General features: G+C 38.4%; 2 protein-coding genes and 1 long non-coding RNA gene across 8 annotated transcripts in view; 1 reads left to right on the top strand and 2 right to left on the bottom strand.

Annotated features, from left to right (window-relative positions):
- Positions 1-314: 314 nt before the first annotated feature.
- On the bottom strand, positions 315-9,627 carry LOC308471359. 4 transcript variants are annotated; one of them, XR_013982911.1, is made up of 4 exons: positions 9,230-9,627; positions 2,518-2,675; positions 1,920-1,972; positions 315-1,350 (listed from the first exon to the last, which is right to left on the bottom strand). It is a non-coding gene; the product is annotated as an uncharacterized lncRNA (long non-coding RNA). The 4 variants fall into 4 exon arrangements; XR_013982912.1 differs by lacking the exon at positions 315-1,350 and having other exon boundaries at positions 1,869-1,972; positions 9,503-9,627; XR_013982913.1 differs by lacking the exon at positions 315-1,350 and having other exon boundaries at positions 1,869-1,972; positions 9,458-9,627.
- Positions 9,628-11,633: 2,006 nt separating this feature from the next.
- Positions 11,634-21,202, top strand: part of KCNIP1 (potassium voltage-gated channel interacting protein 1) — a 598,834-nt gene continuing 589,265 nt past the window's right edge. The window contains exons 1-2 of one of the 3 annotated variants that reach the window (XM_080995312.1): positions 11,634-11,730; positions 13,191-13,256. In XM_080995312.1, coding sequence (XP_080851438.1) covers positions 13,208-13,256 — 49 coding nt within the window. In that variant the 5' untranslated portion in view covers positions 11,634-11,730; positions 13,191-13,207. Of the gene's footprint in view, positions 11,731-13,147; positions 13,257-21,202 lie in introns of all 3 variants that reach the window. The other 2 variants (XM_080995311.1, XM_080995314.1) reach the window with 2 other exon arrangements.
- LCP2 (lymphocyte cytosolic protein 2) overlaps positions 14,580-21,202 on the bottom strand; it is a 39,331-nt gene continuing 32,708 nt past the window's right edge. The window contains exons 17-22 of the mRNA XM_080995577.1: positions 20,179-20,299; positions 19,245-19,288; positions 18,478-18,599; positions 15,853-15,939; positions 15,530-15,685; positions 14,580-15,221 (exon numbers count right to left, since the gene is read on the bottom strand). Coding sequence (XP_080851703.1) covers positions 15,099-15,221; positions 15,530-15,685; positions 15,853-15,939; positions 18,478-18,599; positions 19,245-19,288; positions 20,179-20,299 — 653 coding nt within the window. The 3' untranslated portion in view covers positions 14,580-15,098. The remainder of the gene's footprint in view (positions 15,222-15,529; positions 15,686-15,852; positions 15,940-18,477; positions 18,600-19,244; positions 19,289-20,178; positions 20,300-21,202) is intronic.

Raw genomic sequence — 21,202 nt, forward strand, 5'->3', positions numbered from 1 at the left:
AGAATCCAGTCAGCAAACAATGTCATTTTCTTCTCCAAACAGAATTCTGTACCAGTTAAACAATTCAAGCATTTATTGTCTTTAAAAAATTACCTTTATATTTTAATTTATAATTTTAATTTAATTTTGAATACATGACTACTTTAAAAATCTTTTTTAAAAGTGATTATAAATAGAGCAATATATAGGGAAACACTTATAAGACTAATTGCTGAAAAATTAGCCTGGCTAACCACAACTTCTTCCCTGCCTGAAAACTATATATTTACTCTATAATGTGTGTGTGTGTGTGTGTGTGTGTGTGTGTGTGTATATATATATATATATATCCCCACAGCACATGGGTTACTCTGGCCCATTGTAATAATCAGTTCTTTTATGCAGTTTGCTTGCTTCAAAAAAATCAAAGTACTAATAAGGCAATAAACATCTTAAGATTTATGTAGTGCCCTAGATTCAAGTAAGAGCTTCTTCTCAAAGGTCTGGAAATCAAAAGAGCAGATGGCCACAAATCCTTTGAGAAATACTCATCCCAAAATATATAGGAGGATTAACTAAAGCAAATTTGTCTTCCCGCTCTTTCAACAGTCCCTTCCATCCAATGCTCCTTACAAATATCAATAGTAAGTGACACAACAATTCCATCAAGCCATTACTCTGATATGATAACATGGACAAAACATTGGCATAGTAAAAAGAAAAAGAAAAAAAAACAGAACTTGGCAAAGGGGTAGCAAAAATGGAATAGGAAAAGAGGGCTAACTGGAAACAGAGAGTGCGCAGAACTGGGGGGGGGGGGGGCAAATCTACTGAGATTTGGAAAATAATGGTAAACAAATGAGCTTTGCAAGGGGATTTAAAGGAGACAACAGGGCTTGGTTGATTGATAGAAATGGTAACACTGCTCTAGTCATGGGAAGAATATGGTGGAAGGCATTAAAATAGGTGTGGGAGAAAGGAACACGGAAGGCTGATAGTATATTATTTTTGTATAGTGATGTGCAAAAGGGAATAAGAAGTGATGAGGAAAGAGGTTGACTGTCAGAGTTGACTGTCAGAGAATTCTACTACTAACATCTGCACCTCATACAAATATTTCTAGGAGCAATGCGTGTACAGCCATAGCAGGGTAATCACTTTGTACAAGACCTTGTGTGTGTCCCAATAGGCTCCTAAACAGTCTTCCCAGCACATGCAGCTCTGGAACACCACGTAGTTAATTTCTAAATATATCTAAAATTGAGACAACAATAGAGAAGCATGTTTTCCCTATTACAACCCATAATTAGGAGCACATACATTAATATATCTTAATAGAAGAAACACTGGGATGCAGTAATTTAGCCATAGCTGTTAATATATTAAGGTTTGGGTTTTTTAAATGCAAGAAAATATGAAGATGTTTGGATATAAAGTTGCCACATTATCTTCAAAAACACATATTAGACAATTTGATCCTACCCCAATAAAAGTGCTGGATTGCTGCCATACAAAAATTAGACTTACTTAAACCACACACACACACACACACCCACCCACCCACCCAACCCTGTTGTCATTTTGCTGTAGTAGATTCAGCTGCAGTCACACACAGTGAGTTTTGCCTTTGGATGGGTGTTCTGATTTGAATGAAAAGGTGCATCCAACCAGTTTGACAGGGCTCTGATAGTATCAGAATCTGGATCTGAAATTTATTCCTAAAATTAAGAACACATATCTGTGCTTCAGATAATATCTGATTGCTATGCTGACCAATGCGAACTATGAAGAAATTTCCTTTCCCAACACAAAAAATTATTTGATAGCAAAATAAACATTCACAAGCATTCACAAGTTGTCTCTCAAAATGAAGCTTTTGCACTATATCATAATATTAAATTGAATGTTTTTATTTGTAGTTTATTCTTTTTAAAGGATACCTCCTGGAGAAAATTCTTTTCAAGCAAGGTAGAAGACAGCATGGTTATAGTAGCTGAAAGAAATAAAATTAACACTGCTGTTTGAACCATTAAGTGGAAAGAGATATTTACAAGAACAATATCAACCTCATGAAACATTTACTAGAAAGGCTTTACTTATCTGAATTCTCTTAAATGCAGTAATTAATAATGTTCATTCATGTTCAGGCAGGCTAATGCTAGACACCCATCCTCCAGAGACCAATTGTGTAAATGTGTAGTCTCAGTAACACTCAAGAAGAAATGATTCCTTACAACCTGCTCTGTAATTTCTCTCAAAAATATTTCTTTTTCCACATACCCTTTGCTCCTTATTTTATTCACAATTGTTGTTTATCTTTAATAAAAAAGAAGTGGTCACAAAAGTATAGTTTCTAGCTATAAAACAGTGTGTTCCCCACGCTGACAAGTTCTTCATTGTCATGCCATAGTATCTTGTGAAAGCTAAAGCAGTTTTTTTTTAAGTACAAGCAGTAAAAGCATTGTATAATATTCATTTAGGAAGACACCTTCTACAAAGCAATTCAAGAAGTAACTTTTAAAAATCGTTGGGACCTACTTCACTTATGTATGCATGAGGCTCACAGAAGATCATTTTCTTTTCATATTCCTTCCTTAAGCAATCTAATATCCTGACCCTGTCCAGTGCAGTCCTGAGAAATTGTCTTCTTTCTCAAAATGAGTCCCTGCTGGGCAATTTATATAAAGCAATAAAATCTGCAAAATATAAAGACAAAATATATTTTTGCATATAATATTAGCATTGTCAACATGAAAGACTTTATCTACTGGTCAGAAAGGAAATATTCTAAATAGTGTCATTTGTTTGTGGGAATGCACAAAATAGTTTCAACAACTAACACTTGGTGTTTCTTTGCAAAATAAGCCTTTGCTGGGTGCTGAAGCTCAGTATGTTTGTGCCCACTTGTGTCTGTGTACTCTTGCAAACAAGTCTGTACAGAGGAGAAAGGTCATTGACTAGAAGAGTGCCTGCTGGCTTTACATTGAGCGATGTTAATTTTGCACCCCAACCAAAGAGGAATAACAGATGAATCATTATGAGATGTGAAGGTGAAACTTTCATTGGTCCATTATTTTACTGCGTTTTCCAAGATGCAGCCATGTTAGTCTGTTGCAGTAAGGACTACGAAGAGTCTTGTAGTGCCATAAATATTAACAGATGTATTAGCTTTTGTGAACTATGGTCCATTTCATCAGATGCACAAAGTGTTATCCTGAGTTGCAAGTTAATTTACCCAACCTATAACTCAGGATAACATTTCATCCCTCCAATGAAGTATACTGTAGGATACAAAAGCTTTTGCTATAATAGAGTTGTTAGTCTCTAAGGTGCCACAGGACTTCGTGTTGTTTTTAATGTGGTTTGTCCTAATTTTTGTCACATTTGCTCCATAATTAACAATGGTCAGTGTTTTTATTAAAATACAACACCCTGAATCCACAACACTACCATTCTAACACAAGAGGGCTTCCTCATTCACTTCTATGAAGATGTCAGATTCAGCTTATGCCAAGTGATCTTTGCATTTAAATGTTTACTGAGAAGCTCCAGGGTATTAAAACTCTCCATGTGCATGCCAGAGCTGATTTATCTGAAATATTTATTACATGTTCTTCATTGCGATAGGAATCACACAGCTGATTACATAAAAAGTTAAAATACAGCATATATAATTAAACAGCAAGAATAAATACATGGCATGACTTTCAACAACCAGAAAAAATAAAATAATTACGTGCTGTTGTAATGATCAAAGGTTGCTGAGATACATCATATTCTATAAGCCCAATCTAAACTTTTTAACATATTATATATTGATGCTGAACTCATTTCTCTGAGTGCCAACCTTTATGAAACCAAGGTAATCAGGAAAATGCCTTATACTGAGTCAGACCATTGGTCTGTGTAGCTCAGTATCCATACTTAACATGGAGAAGTTAGCAGGCCTGGGGGAACTCCAAGCTTTGCAGAAGTACAAAAAACTCAGTGTGGGGGAATAGAGGCTACGTTCAAATGCAGCTATGGAAGCTAACCTTCTGCAGCACTTACATCTCTGGTTTGGGGTCATAGCTGATAAATCATTACACTTATTCAGGGCAAATTCAAAACCACAGAAAATACGGCTCTCTCTGATCTACTTATTGAAGTTGCAGTAATGCCCGAGAAAGTTTATATTCCCCATACTTTCCCCTAACTAACCCACCACCCCCATATCACGTAGCAGATAAAGGTTAATGATCGAACACTCCTGCAATGTGCGATAAAAGCAATGCAGGAATAGTATCTGAAGCATTTCAGACAGCCCCCAGAAACTCTCTTTTTACAAGGACAATACAGCAAAAACAACTTAATACCGCAACATTACCAAGTAATAACTTGTGTAGGATGGTTGGAAACTTTATCACAGTCACTGGGGAGTTGCACAATTGCCTTTAGTGTGCTGAATAACAAGCATATGATGTGTTGGAAAACAAGTTTTGTTGTATTGCTCCCCTTAAGAACCCGATTGTTGTCAATGGCACTTCAAAGGAGGAAGCGTGGTGATTTGTCTTATCTTATGATAAATGCATTTATCTGATTCCTGATCCCAAGCTTCCTCCTTCAAATGCATCAAATAGAAAGTATCTCTTGTTTAAAACAACAGCTGGGGTTAGCAAACCTATCAGAAGCACCACTGATAGATCCATGTTCTTGCGAGTTACTTGATAATCTCTCTGTTGTCAGGGACAACTCTTTTGAAACATATTTTTATTGAATTGAGAAGTTTTCAATTGTATTATTCAGTGTCATTTCAGAAAAAAACTTGGAAGAATATTATCTCTCAATCATTTAAAAATGATTTTACTCTGAATCAATGTGCAGTAAAATTGTGATGAGTCCCAAGAATAAGGCCTGTGCTTACAAAAAAAACTTTCATCCATCATTTTACTTCTAAATGTCAGCGTATTTACTTAAGAAGGAGCCAAGGCTCATGATGAATATAAAGCAGAAAAAGGAAAATTTCACTGGAAGCCTTGACAATTCTATAGCTGCTTAATTCACTTCAAGGTGAGTTCGGCAGTCAAATGCTATGGTCATAAACAATGCCCATAAGCATGCTTCTAGCATAGTAAAAAAATGTGTGGAAATCTGGACTGAAATTATATTAATCTTTATTTATTTATTTAATTTATCCTGCTTTTCAACACTAAAATTATTCCCAGGTTCGTTCATGTAATGTATCAAAGTACAACAACAAATATAACTCAAAACACTAGTTTGTATCCAACTAGGTCTTACTCAGAGTTAGGGATGAATATTATGTTGGACAGTTCCAATAAAACAGGAGTGGAGATCACGGTTGTTCACTTATTTGTCCCATGTCCAGAATGGAAATCAAGGCAGCAAGCCAGAATGGTATTCACCATGGTTGATGTTTTCAGTCAGCAAATGTTATATAATCTATAAAATTGCCATCCTTTTGCCTTGAAATGGAGTGGAATAATGTAGTAACATAATTTATGTAATTAATTACATAATTTCACTATTGCAGACAGTGAGTTGAATAATGTTGGTTTTGCCAGAAGATGAACTGCAGCAGAATGGAGACAGTTCTGAATGCAACAAATACAAAGTAGAATAAAAAATGATGCCTTTTAACATCCCTGCTCAGGGTTGTTTATACACTAATTCTAGAAGCCTCTGAGCCAAGATGGGTGAACTGAAGGGCTTGTCATAGAGGGCAGCTTGGATACAGTAGACATAATGACAACCTGTTAGAGTGGTGAGAACTAATGGGACACAGTTATCTTTGGATATAAACTCTATAGAAAGGACAAATAATGGCATACTGGAGGTGACCCACGTCAAAAGGGCACTGAGTCCAGCAACCTAGGCTGTTTCCAATTTTTTAAAGAGTAATAAAAATTGTATTGTTAGGATCAAGGGCAGATACTGAAAAAACAAAACTGAGAATGTCATTAGATATGTTAAAAATATGTTTAATCTTCTTCATAAGCTAATGCAAAAAGGAATAAAGAAGGCATTGACTAAACACAAGTAATATTGATCCCTTAAGCAGTTTATCTTTATATACATTCTTACAGTACAAAGAAATAAATCCAGAGAGAAAGAAACTCAATATCTTCATGCAAAACTAACTGAAATGAAAAGCAGTAATCCACCTCTGAAGCAGCGCCACAAGCAGAGAAATCTGAATAAAATACTTAAGATAAACTAGGAACACAAACATTGCACATGTAAAGTGCATTTGAATTTCAGAGGTCACTTTGTTTATATAGATTTAGCTCTTACAGTTATCAGCATGAAAAAGCTGCTATATTACCACAAATTGGCAATTAACTTTAAAATGTTCTTACTACTGCTGTTTGCTTTAGTTTAAAAATGCATCTCATTTAAGTTTAGGAGGAAGAGAAGATTGATTTGCATGTTCCAGCAGTGTCAAGAGATAATAAACAATATGAGACATAAAAAATAATCCTGCTTTGTATTTGTTTCTGTCATGCTCTGACTAAGTAATAAGTGAATATGAAGAGGGCTTAATGCTTCTGAAGTCATGCCATGTTTAAATATTTTTCTCACATATACTATCAAGTTGAATTAGGTGCTACCAGAAGGTAAACTCATTCATCTTAAAATGAGAAACATTTATTAACCCAAGATGAATACGTGTTTGTGTTTTTTTGTAAAATATGCTTGGATCAGGAATCTCCTTGTTTATGAAACAAAAAACAAAAGAGTGTGCCTCTATGTAAAAGAGTTATACCCCAGAATAAATCATGAAATTTTAGCAAGTTTGATTTCATTTGGTTTAACTTGCCCTCATTGTTCTTCTATCTGAATTGGAGATTTATTATCAAGGACATAGTAATGTTGGCTCAGGTCAGTGTTAATTGATAGAAAGATGCATGGGGTTCACAATCATAACTGTCTTTACACTATCATACCTTTCAATTAGATTACTGTAATATGATTTATGCGGGGTGCCTTTGAAAACTGTTAAGAAACTTCTGCTGAATTAGACCATAGCTGCCTGGTTGTTACTTGGTGCCTTGAAGGGTCCTGCTTATGTAAATAAATGTTTGCTTCTTTATGTATGAGGTTTTTTGCATGCTGAGATCTTCAGAGTGTTCCCTGCTCGGAATATTTTATGTCTCTGTGGTTAGACCAATAGTTACAACAATGGAGTGGAGCCTTTCGACAGTGGTATTCTTTCGGAACATCCTTCCTAGCCTGGTCTGACAGCTGAACTCCCCTTAGCCTTTCAATGGCAGGTCAAGATATTCTGGATAAATAAAAGGTTTTGCCCATGCTGTTTAGCTAGACTTTATTTTAGTATATACTATCTGATTGGTTTTACAGTTACTTCTTTTTTAAATGACAAAGTTTTAATTTAATTTTTAACTTGACATGAGCCAACAGTGTGACGTGGCAGCTAAAAAAGCCAATGCAATTCTGGGCTGCATCAATAGGAGTATAGCATCTAGATCAAGGGAAGTAATAGTGCCACTGTATTCTGCTCTGGTCAGACCTCACCTGGAGTACTGTGTCCAGTTCTGGGCACCACAGTTCAAGAAGGACATTGACAAACTGGAACGTGTCCAGAGGAGGGCAACCAAAATGGTCAAAGGCCTGGAAACGATGCCTTATGAGGAACGGCTAAGGGAGCTGGGCATGTTTAGCCTGGAGAAGAGGAGGTTAAGGGGTGATATGATAGCCATGTTCAAATATATAAAAGGATGTCACATAGAGGAGGGAGAAAGGTTGTTTTCTGCTGCTCCAGAGAAGCGGACACGGAGCAATGGATCCAAACTACAAGAAAGAAGATTCCACCTAAACATTAGGAAGAACTTCCTGACAGTAAGAGCTGTTCGACAGTGGAATTTGCTGCCAAGGAGTGTGGTGGAGTCTCCTTCTTTGGAGGTCTTTAAGCAGAGGCTTGACAACCATATGTCAGGAGTGCTCTGATGGTGTTTCCTGCTTGGCAGGGGGTTGGACTCGATGGCCCTTGTGGTCTCTTCCAACTCTATGATTCTATGATTCTATGATTCTAATATTATAATGTAAATATGAGTCACCTTGATGGCCTGATGGCCTTTGTTAGGTAGAAAGGCTATACATAGCAGAAGTTTTATCAGATGAATGAAATACACTTTTTTTCAGATGTCCACTACATTATGAGGGGTGAGACCAATACTTCCAAGAATTGCCTATAGGCAGATGATCAGGGAGAACTTGGTGATTATCAGCTCTAAGGTAAAGGTAAAGGACCCCTGACTAGGGTGTGGCACTCATCTCGCTTCAGGCTGAGGGAGCATTTGTCTGCAGACAGCTTTCTAAGTCATATGAGCAGCATGACTAAACTGCTTCTGGTGCAATGGGACACCATGACAAGTGCTAGAGTACATGGAAACACTGTTTACCTTTCCGCCACAGTGGTATCTATTTATCTATGCTGGTATGCTTTCAAGCTGCTAGGTTGGCAGGAGCTGGGACAGAGCAACAGGAGCTCACCCCATCGCGAGGACTCAAACTGCCGACCTTATGATCTGCAAGCCAAAGAGGCTCAGTGGTTTAGACCACAGTGCCATCCGCATCCCTCTGTCAGCTCTAATGACTGGTTGGGAGGATGGCTGCAGTCAGAGCAGCTGCTGAAACCTTTGATAGGCTGAGCGTTGCTCATCTCTGTTCCTTCACTCCATTGAAATCACAGTGGCATTTTAAACCTGTTTCAGTTTAAAAGCTGAATTCAGTAAATTTTAAAGCAACCCTAACACAATAAATACAATCCACACATCCGCCTCTTATGCCATTGTGTAAATAAAAGCTTTTAATTTTGAATGCATTTCTAGTTCACAACACACATTTATTTCAGCATGGCAGTGAGTAATCACATCAAGTTTTAAAATTCTGTTCATACCTCATTTAATACATCCAGCATATGAAATATCCAAGCCTAAAATGTAATTACAGGAAAGTGCCATAAGGTCATTGCAAAGGTAGAATCCCTCCAACAATATCTCACTATGCCTCCTACAGGATAATTAATCACTTGGTATAAGTGATGTTTTCTGCCATATTGTCAGAACAAACAAAATTAGTTTTAATTTTAAAATAGCGCCAGTGTATTTGTGCTTGAAATATTAAGTAAGCTTTGGCTTTCTTTTTCATTAGAATTAACATTTAAAGCACAAGCTACTATGCCACGGTTAGCCATGGAGAGTCTTGGGAACTATGCTAGCAATTATACCTGTCACGCAGGCATGGTCAAACTTGGCCCTCCAGCTGTTTTGGGACTACAATTCCCATCATCCCTGACCACTGGTCCTGTTAGCTAGGGATGATGAGAGTTGTAGTCCCAAAACAGCTGGAGGGCCAGGTTAGCAGAACTCTTTAACAAACTACAGTTCCCAGGATTCTCCATGCATGTAAAAAAAAGGCATAATCACGTTTTTCAAATGCATGGTGTGAATGCGACCTTCAGGTTTTTATGTTGCTATTTAAACTTCTCCTTTCTCCCCACTGTTAATCACTTCCTGCTCCAGCTCCTTGCGTGGGCCTCTCGCTCGAGCTTCCTCAGAGCCCAAAATCCAGGCAGCCTTTTCAGCTCAGTTCACCTTCCCGCTGGCCTCTCCCATTGCCATAAGAATGGCGGGAACTCACGGGAATTCAGTTCCGGCACCTCAGGTGGGTGCCATTGCCCTTCTAACGAGGGAGTTGTTTGTTTGTGGTGAGTTCCGGCAACTCTTTATGGGGGCGGGGGGGAGCACTGAAAAGCTATACAGTTATTTCTTTTAACTGATAACGGCTAAGGAATGTGTGCTCTTCTGGGGCTTGAAATTTGGATGTGATGGTTCTTTCACTCCACTTTACTCAGCACTCAAAAAAACCTAGTCAGGTTTTGGGTTGAAAAGATGTGGGCGCGCCTGTAGTTCTCAGAAGCACTGGGATAGAGAGAGAAACTATTTTTACCCCATTCCCCGCCCGCAGGAGGGATATTTTATGGCTGTGTGCTAATATCTTGACCCAGGACACGTCCCCACAATTCAGAGGCTCCCTTTTCCTGCCTCGTGCTGCCGCGAGTAGCAGTGGCGTCGAGCGCGCGGGCGCGCGGATTTCCAGTTTAAAATGGTGCCTTTTGTGAGGCTTGTCGGTCAGCGGCCTCTTGCGGCGTCGCGTCAGATTGGTGGATCTGTGCTGAAGAGAAACGCTCTCTCTCATGAGGCGCCGACACAGGAGTCAAATTTCTCTCTGCCCAACCTTCGAGTGGTGGTGGGGATTCGAAGTACGGCAGTTAGACCCTGCCATTTAGAGTATTTCCCAATAATAAATTATCTGATAATTATAAACCTTGTTCACTTGTTCACTCCAGCACTCTCATTTCTGGTTTCCCTCAACCACTCAGGAACTTTAAGCCGCTCGACTCTTTGTTTCCACTACGTTCATTTACCTCAACATTCATCCCCTTTCTCCAAATTCTATCGTATATCTATATCTATATATGCCCACACTAAAAAAAAACACCCAGCCATTTCTTTAAAACAAAAACAAAAAAACCCATAGGGCTCAACTAGCAATTTTACCTTTGGACAAAATGTTCTAAATTCTGTGAGCTTTCCTGGAAGTTATATTTTATACTGGAAAGAAAAGTCACTATATAATCCACAAAAAGTGTTTTTCATTTTTCCAATGATTTAAGGGGTAAATGACTTTACATTTGATTCCATAGAGCATACCTGATTAGTCCTAAAGTGTGCAGTGAGAAATGTAATAAAATATCAACAATGAACCTATGATTAACTTCCAAAGATGACAATATTATTACTGCAATATGATGGCACCCTCTTGTGGTTAAGGATTTTTATAAAAATGGCTGTAGCTGGTTTGAACATAAACTTCTCAGTGTTTTTTCCCCCTTTACAAACAGTAAGGAAGAATTTTTGTCTTCAGCAGGTGAACTTCTTTTTATTTTCATGGTATATGCTTTCTAGGGAAACCATACAGCGCCCTTTAGATAAGTAGCTACAGTCACAGATTTGGAGATAAAAAAAATCCTTCCAGTAGCACCTTTAAGACCAACTAAGTTAGTTCTTGGTATGAGCTTTCGTGTGCAAGCACACTTCTTCAGATTTGGAGATGTCATAAACCCTCTGATTTCTCCTTGGGATTACTCACTTTCCCTAGTTCAGAAGGATTACATCCACACACAATGAAGATCTGATTCTTCTTTAGTCAGAGGAGCTTTTTAAAATGATGCTTCCACCAGTACCTAACATGCTTGTGGCTTGCCAGATGCAAAATTCCTTATTCCAGTGAGGTCTAAATCTCTAGCTGGTGCCAACTATACTTGTTCATTACAAAATAGTTACAGCTGTATGCTTGTATTGTGTGGACATATACTTAGACTAAAATTATCTTGCCACTGGCTTTTTTTTTAGTCGTGTCCGAAGAGTCTGCTCTCTGTTTGGGGAAGGAGCTGGTTTTCTCATCACAGCTATTTTCCAATTTAGATTATACAGTTTTTAAGCCCTTTGAACAAGTGATCCTTGTAAGGATGTTTTAACACATGAAAGTAAAATTTAAGCATATAAAGCCATTTCTCATATAATTAACCCAAAGAAAGTTACTGATTCTCATTCTGATTTCTTGGTCTTTTTTAGATGTCAAAGAATGATGATGATCAGCAGTTTACTATTGACAATGCAATTAAAAATATGGATAAAATGTCATCTGAACTGAATAAACTTATGGGTAATTATTAATGCTACTATTGTCAGAATGAAGATAATGATTTATTTTTCTATTATGTGATGATTACTGCCTGAAGAGTTCTAGGAAATGATGTATTGTATATGAATCAATATATACAAACTTACCTAACTGCATAAGAAAATAAAGTATTATTCCACTTCCTCTTAATGCATGATGGTTATAACCTGTGCATCTCCTGTTGAAGTCACTATTATTCAGGAACACATTATTTCTGTTAATGTTAAATGTCATTGCTATGTGTCTGCAAATTTTATTTACTACTTTCAAAAGGGGGGAAAGCTACAGCTTTCCCCTGCTCCTATTTAGTGAATGCAGGAGGGGATGAGTATGCCTCAAACTATAATTCATGGGTGGGAAACCTTTGGCCTGTGGACCAAATTTGGCATTCTAGGCCTCCCCATTTGGCCCACCAGGCTGTTTTCACCAAGCCATGAACAACTGCCCTATACATGACACCAGATATCAGGTAATGGCAAGTCTTGGTTGAAAGGGGCTTTGTGGGCCCTACCAATTGGCAATGCCTGCAAAGTCTGCACAGTGCTTCCCAAGGGATAAAAAACCAGCTAATTGTTGGACACTGGAAGTACTGAGCAAAGATTGCAAGCCCTGTGCTCAGCAGTTCCCAAGCATGGGGCTTGCAAAGCCCTCTTGGAATATTTTCCAAGTGCCTGACAACCAGCTAACTGTTGGGAAGCTCTGTGCAAAGCCCAAACCTTGACAGTTGTCAATCACCAGGCATCATTATGACAACAGATGATTGACCAGTAGATGGTCCCAAACTCCAGTGAAACCCTGTTGAGATGGAGAGAGAAAAATATGTGGCCAATGGGCCAAAAATGTTCCCTACTTTTGCTGTAATGGCTGTCCTTGTGGGACAACTGTTGCAGCTATCCTTCTAACAATTGACAGGTTTCATGCCCTCAGAAGCGTTACATTTGCCTGCAAATGTCTTCCAGTTCTCCCCCAAATGAAAACGTTGTAGCCATTTTTTAATTTCCCAATAGTGAATACAATGGTACCTCGGATTAAGTACTTAATTTGTTCCGGAGGTCTGTTCTTAACCTGAAACTGTTCTTAACCTGAAGCACCACTTTAGCTAATGGGGCCTCCTGCTGCCACCGTGCCACCAGAGCACAATTTTTGTTCTCATCCTGAAGCAAAGTTCTTAACCCGAGGTACTATTTCTGGGTTAGCGGAGTCTGTAACCTGAAGTGTATGTAATCTGAAGCGTATGTAACCCGAGGTACTACTGTAGAGGGTTTGGAGGGGAGGAAGGAAGTAGATTTACCAATAGTGAAAGGGGTGTGTGTGTTGAAATTAGGTGCTCCCTTTCACATGGTTATAAATTTAACAAACAGACTAAATGAATAAATACAGAAATATTGTTGTTCTACAGTAAAAACCCAACTGCTGCTTTGTGATCTTATTCTGAACTTCAGCCATCCAGCTCTAACAGATGTTTCAACAGAAGCTGATGAAAAGAAACGTGAGGAGTCCACAAATCTGTGAGTTCCATTTATTGTCCCTCTTCATTAACACTTTGTCAGTAGTTAGTGCTACATTTAAAAGGGCAAGCTGAAAGATAAATTTTATCTTTCCTAACTTTTTATGCCCCTGGACAATATTGTTCCTTTGAGACACTTTACAAAGTATGTCAAGTGTTGAGTTTTTGAATTGCATGCTATATTTGATTACTAATTAAATTACTGTTTTTCTGTAGTTGGCGTTGGTGTGTTAAGTTTGCTGGTGCTATTCTTTTATTTACTGCACATAGTAGGTGTGTAGAGCAAGCTAAGGAATAAATGGATACAAAAATATATCACCCAAATCCTCAATTTTCAAAAAAACAAAGGAGCAGTGAGCTTTTACTAGAATAGCTTCTTCTCATCCCTTGCATCTCCACTGTGCTCTACTTTTACTGGACACAAAACTGTGCACATTTAATGTTCTTAAATAACAGAAAGAAAATATGTGTATAGTATCTTGCCTTATCAGAACATAAGGATGGATTTCTTAATAAAGTGCTGCAGAATTAAGGCCAATAATCCAATCCAATTTAACGATTCAGTAAGATTTACAAAGTACTGTGACTGGTTTTGATTTTTGAACTCAAACTGACTTTAACACTTTTAGACTGGGCTTCACCCTGCCATGTGATGGTAACATAATTGCAAATTTGTCCTTGATAAGTCAGATGGACAGTGGCTTAAAGTTAGTACTAAGCCATTTTTTATGTTTGTGAAGTCTAGGCAGGAATTTGAAATAATAGGAATTATTGGTACTGGATAGAATCGATGAGTATATGATTGAATTTCCTATATACATAAAAATGTACAGCTGTCATGCTGCAGTTTATGTAGCTGCCAACACGTGGCCATGCCAGTTCCAGATGAGCAAGCAGGAACTGCAAACCACTGTGTGCAATGCCTGCCCCCTCCATTAAATGTGGCTGCAACAAGATTTACAGAGGGGGAGACACTTCAGAAGCCACTCAATGAAGCACCTTCTCTTCCTTTAAAAAGTGCTGGGGCTTGGGGTGAGCTGTGGTGATAGGCAAGGTGAGGTATAAAGGGAGGAGGGGTTGGCCAGGTGCTGCTGAATAGTTGGCAAAGAGGTTGGCGTGTAGGTGGAGTTGGTGAGCGGAAAGAATGGGGGCAGTAGCTCCTAGTAATTATATGAGGACTAAAGCAATACTTAAAAGGGTTGTCATTTGTATTATGGGAGTCCATCTTGTACAGTGGCTAACTTGAAAAGATACATACAGAGAATGGAAGTTTATTTGTGTGAGAGAAATGGGTAGTAATAAAGGTTAGCAGTGGAAAAAGGAATATAAAAACAGATAGATACTTTATTGATTCTAGCTGCATCTGAAAATGCAGCATCTTAAACTAATTGCTGTTATCAAATGTGAAATATAGTACACAGATATAGTTCCCACAAACATTAGACATTAGCATGGATACTGTGTTTGAGAGCATCAAACAACTTGAATACACCAAGCTATTCTCAGGTGAATATGTCTATTGTATTTTATACAACACTACTCCACAAAAAGCATTCACATGTAAAGAAATATGTACACAAATTGTAAGACAACACAGTTATTTTCAGTCTGTGTAATGTTGCATTTCAGACAGTGTCTATCACACACATGAAACTGTCTCATGAAGCATATGCTTAGTGAGAAGTAATACACTGATATTTTCAGTTTGAGAACTTAAGGCAAGAAATGAACTTGCATTTTAACATGAAAATAAGAGAAGTTCACCAAATATAAATCAGTTACTCTTCTGGCTTTCTCTTTCAAAGATAAATAGGTGATCCTCCAGGAAATTTTCTGTTATCTTTTAAAGAGATCCAGCCGTGTATGTCAGCAAGCACTGCTTTCTTGAACACCGATCCTTTCCGTCTATCAGTCGAAGAGGCATTTTTCTGAAGTAATCAATTATTTCAGCCACTGAAGCAAAATCCTGTGTGGTTTACAGAATGTCAATCAGTCAATGATTCTGACTATAGAGAAAGTTAAAGCAACGTAATTTTGGCTCTTTGTTTTATACAAATTGTTCTTTAGGGACAGTAAATAAACTATCTTTGGTTCTAGTTTTTGCTGTTAGCCTAGATTTGATTCTGCTCAGTTACTGCACTCTCATTTGAGAAACCTTGAAGGAGAAGTAGTAAGAAGAGTTGTCATTATGTAGAAAGTATTATATTTAATAAGTAATAAATATTAACATAAATAAATAAATAAATAAACAAATAAAGTAACATTACATCATACCTCATTCCCTTTTGAGCTAGTTCCTAATATATACACTTTATCTTCCAGTTGGAAACGTATTGGAATATTGTATACTTTAGCACTGTAAAGCACCATCAAGACATAGGGTTGATCAGCAGCCTTTGTTGAGCTGTCTCTTACTAAGAAAGTGCCATCCTAGAAAAGTAACACATTAAAATATTTTTAAGACAAATGTTATCACAACTGTGAACAGAATTCATTGCATTTCGAAGCAAATGTGTTCAGGATTAGTCTTGGAGTGTGTGTTCAATTTCAATATTTTTCTCATATTACTATATTGATGTTATAATTTAACTCTTCACCTGGTTTATGGTCCTAAGAGCAGCTTCTGCATCTGTCCGGGTTATATCAGCAGCATACCATTCCTGATTTAGCGGGAGCTGGTTATACTTGAGCCACATGAAAAGAGAGACAAAGAGCTGTTTATTAGTGAGAATATGGTATTACCAGTGTAGGGCAAAGGAGTACAGAGCTTTGAAAGGCAGGTATGATATTTATTAACTGAATATGCTACTGGTAAGGTACCCAATCATTCTTTTCTCCTCTTTATGTTTATAACTGAAACCATTGTTTCTTTGGGGGGGTTGCTTATGGAAGTTTGATGTGAAATTGCTGCAGCTCTTGCCCACCAGTCCAGCCCCTGTGTTAATATGACATCAATAGCAATAGCAAAATGCCAGCCCATTTTTAATTATTATTTTCTGACATTTAGTTTAGCTTTCTCCTTATCATGAAAAACAGATAAGTAAAAATAACCTGTTGTATATCTGTAGTATACATGCGTGGAAACTCCTACGTGTGTTGTTGTTAATGGGCATTTTGTCATGAATGTAGTGATGGATTTGGTGGGAAGTCTCTATAACCACACTTATTATCCACACTTCCTCTTGTCCTGCTGTTTTCTCCTGGGAAAACCTGCTTTTTAGTACTTAATTGTAGTAAATGGCAATTTTCTCTGGATTGATACTTGCTCTAAAATGATAGTTTTTCATGGGAAAGGAGCGGGCCAAGTGGGAAACCACTCAGACCCATGATTTTTGCACAGGACAAGCAGACGTGTGGATGAGTCCTTATGCTTGCATTTGCTCCTCACCTGAGCACAACCTAGCCATTTTATTTCTAGTGGCTCCAAATGCCAAAAGAAACACATCTATGTGCACTGATTGCTGCATGTTGATTTCAACAGTGCATCCAGTTTAGAGAATCTATTTTCACAAGATGTTTGTACAGTATAAGACTTTAATTTCAGTACCTACAAGGGATAAAGAAATAAATCCTTGCAGAACTGTTGTACAAGCTGCTGCTCCTTGCTACATATGGACTGTTTTTCTTCACCTTGCCTCACCCAGTTTTCCTATGCTTTGCTCATATGTATTCTGTTATTGGTTCTTATTGGCATATGTTTAAAAAATAAAATCATAAAATCATACAAAGCCATCCAAATACATGAGTAATCCAAACACATACAATATATAAAAGACTAGATAGTCACCATTGAGTAAATCAGGCAACTTTCAATTTAGCTTTAAAAATCTCAGCTAAATACCCTGAAACAATCTTGGTAGTTTTGGGAGTATCATCCCTCAACAAATATTGGATTACAGACTCTTTGTAAATCGATATTTTAAGCTATAAGGAAGTTACCACACCTATCAGCCAATCACTCGTTCCCACCACCCTTCTGAGTAATACCCCTCCCCACCCTCTCACGATATATATAAGGGTCTGGTGACTTCTGTTTCAGTGTATCTGAAGAAGTGTGCATGCACATGAAAGCTCATCCCAATAACAAACTTAGTTGGTCTCTAAGGTGCTACTGGAAGGAATTTTTTTATTTTGTTTCGATTACAGCAGACCAACACAGCCACCTACCTGTCTCAATAAAGAAGTTAGGAAACTTTCCGGGTCTGTATTAATGTGAATTTTTAACCAGAATTTGAAATTCATAATCCAGCCCCTAGATTCTAAGAGATGCCGGCTTAACTCTGCACACATAGCTAAATACAGTGGTACCTCTGGTTATGAATGCTCCTGGTTACGCACTCTGCGGGTTACGAGCTCCGCTAACCCAGAAGTAGGCGCTCCTGGTTCTGAACTTTGCCCCAGGATGCGGACGGAAATTGCACACAGGAGGTGCCATTAGCGAAAGCACGCTTCAGGTTAAGAATGGTTTCCGGTTACGAATGGACCTCTGGAACGGATTCAGTTCATAACCAGAGGTACCACTGTAGGAGACGCATTTTGGAGCTCCTAGAATTTGTCGGAAGGATGCTTGTACATCCTCAACTTCGTTGTTAAAGTCAGTTATCCATAAGGGAATCCCATAAAGGACTTGAAAAACACTTTTGCACTACAGACCCTAACTGCTGTAGGCACATTCTGGTTACCATAAAAAATATTAGAATCCTTTAATTCATGCTGCAGTGCATTTAGATAAGTTGGTTGTCCTGTTACAATGGGTCACCCATTTTAGATTGTAATAAAATGTGATCCCTAAGTATTTAAAACTTTTAACTTGTTCGATTTAACTTGTTCCATTTCTTGATCACCAATACGTTATTTAGATGGGTGCCATTTTGAAAATACTAAGATCTTGGATTTTGAATAATTAATCACTAGGTGATTTCCTTGGCCGTAATGAAAGAATGTTTTTAGATACCTTTGGAGCCCAATTCTGGTTCAGGAGAGGAGGAGAGTGTCATCCGCAAATAAAAGTATGGGAACTGCATAGGTCATAACCTAGGAGGGTGGCCATTCACAATGAGTAGATGTTTTTTCATATCATTCAAAAATAGATTAAATAGATGTGGGACAAGAATACAGCCTCATATGTATGCCTTGGAAGGAACTGGGTCTGGCATTCTATCACATAAATTGTTCACTTGGAATTCACAATATATTAAACATTTTTGATGCTATTATTGTACCTTGTGGTACTGATCCATCGCTTCATTTTCAGCATTGAGAGAATGTGTGAACGGTCTGTTAGGAATTGGTAATGGTGGTCTTCCATCAGCAGGGCCTTTTGAAGCAGTTCTGCCAATATTACCTTCAGAAAAAATGAACATATTTAAAAATTAAATCCAGACGACTTAATGGACATTGGAACATGATTCTAACGAACCACACAAGCTTGACAGGGTCTTGGCAAAGTAAAAATGAAATTGACTTCCGATGAGAATATGTTTCATTACAACTTGAATGCTTTAAGCAGTAACTGGCAAACTGAAGGGAAAGAGTAGACAAGTCTGATAGAAAAATAGGCCGCATAACTCACAAAATCTCACAGAAATGCAAAGCGTCAAACATGAGAAGCATTATGACAGACATTCCTAAATGCATTTATTTGATTTATATCAAGGTTAGAGAACCTGGTTCCATCTATTTGCTGCTGGACTATAATGTCCATTATCCCTGGCCATTGTTCATGCTGGGTGGGGATCATGGGAATTTGAATCTAAAAATAACTGGTGCGCCAGATTCCCCATTTCTGATTTAGGTTATTTCATTACTATACTGCTCTAAAACCTTGTAATTCAAGAAACAAAACAACTTGTGTTCAGACAACCAATGCTTCATAAATTTGCATTGTCGCAAAATATTTAATGGAAAAGCTGTTAGTTTGTACTGGCAGCAATCATATGTTTTGAAAATCTAAGCCTGAATATTTATGAGGTATTTATACAGTACATACTTGGCTGAAAATGTGGTGGTAGTGATCCACTTGATGAAAGAGTGCTGTAAAAATAAACAATGATTAGCATGTACAAATGAGATCTGATACTTTGTAAGTGACTAGTTTTATATCTTAGAAATGAGGCCAGAAAATACTTGCTGGTATAGCAGAATTGGTTGCAAGTTGCAACTCTTCTCTTGTTTCAAATTGTTTGTGGGAATCCACAGGATGAATAAAGGAACTATCCGGGACAATGTGTGTGTGTGTGTGTGTGTGTGTGTGTGTGTGTGTACTTTTATCTATAGTATGGGAACATAGTTACAGATAGGTAGCCGTGTTGGTCTGCCATAGTCAAAATAAAAAAAATCCTTCCAGTAGCACCTTTAAGACCAACTAAGTTAGTTCTTGGTATGAGCTTTCGTGTGCAAGCACACTTCTTCAGATACACTTCTTCAGATACACACTATGGGAACATAGTCATTCCAGAACTATGCCCATAGAAGCCAGTTTTAAACTGGTATAGCTCGGTGGGGAGAGAGTGGAAAACAGTTACAGTGGTACCTCGGGTTAAGTACTTAATTCGTTTCGGAGGTCCATACTTAACCTGAAACTGTTCTTAACCTGAAGCACCATTTTAGCTAATGGGGCCTTCTGCTGCCGCCACGCCGTTGGAGCACAATTTCTGTTCTCATCCTGAAGCGAAGTTCTTAACCTGAAGCAATATTTCTGGGTTAGCGGAGTCTGTAACGTGAAGTGTATGTAACCTGAAGTGTACGTAACCTGAGGTACCACTGTACTGGAGTTAGTCTCAATCATGTGAGCAGGATGAATTGCCCTTACTGCATTTGATTCTCATAGAATTTAATTCTCTTATAGAATTAAGAATAGCAATGAACAAGTTCCACATAATGTATAATAGCACACAACTAATGGTCAGTTCAATTCAACAAACCTTTCTGCACCAGGTATCGTCTTGGATGGTAAAAGGCTCTGTTTAGAATGCGGCTTAGGAGATTTGATTGGAAATGTGTTACATTGCAAAAATGGCTGGGGAACTGACCTGTGGTGAATATCTGCAAAACACACACCAAAAACAAAAACACAGTTATCGGACTCAGATTGGGACAGTGAATAAGAGATTAGTGGAACTACTCAGTTTGTTTTGGAAAAGCTTAGGCATTTCTGACTCATATTCTGGAATTCATTTCAGATTCAAAATGCTGTAGTTCCAGCATAGAAACTATGAGAGTTGAGGTTCCAGCAGATCTTCAAGTTTCACTGACACAGTAGGCTTCACCTTGCATGAACAAAATAACACATTGCATTTATTATTGCTACTATTATTATTATTAGTTTTAGTTTTTAATAGCCCACCTTTTTCCCTGACAGGGACTCAAGGCAGCTTAGAGATAAAAATAAGAACTGCTAAAAAATTAATCATTCAAAACTATTAAATCCTGATAGAATTAATGCTACATTAAAGCGCTTGCACAAATTAGTATAGTAAGTTTCTGCACAAGAAACCTCTGTCAGTGGCAGAGGAACCCTCTCCGGCACCCAGGGTGGTGCAGCCTGTATGGACTGTGCATGTGTGGCATCCTGCATGTGCGCACTCTGTATGGAATGCCGCACATGTGCAGTCTATATGGGCTGCCGCTCACGAGCGGCATCCCGTATGGACGCCGTGCAAGCGGCAGCCCATACGGACTGCGCATGTGCGGCGACCATACAGGATGCTGCACATACACAGTCTGTACGGGATGCCACTTGCGCACAGCGGACATATGGTCTGCCACTTGCACGGCGTCCGTACAGGCTGCCATGCGAGCGCCATCCCATATGGACGGTGCGCGAACGGCACCCATACAGACTCCGTGCGCCCTCAGCCGCTCTAGAGCTGGGGGGAGGCAGGGGCCATCTTGTCACCCCTCCCAAAGTGGCACCAGGGTGGCCTGCCCCCTATGCCCCCCCTCCCT

Source organism: Podarcis pityusensis (assembly GCF_964106645.2).
Source record: "Podarcis pityusensis genome assembly, chromosome: 2".
Taxonomy (NCBI): Eukaryota; Metazoa; Chordata; class Lepidosauria; order Squamata; family Lacertidae; genus Podarcis; species Podarcis pityusensis.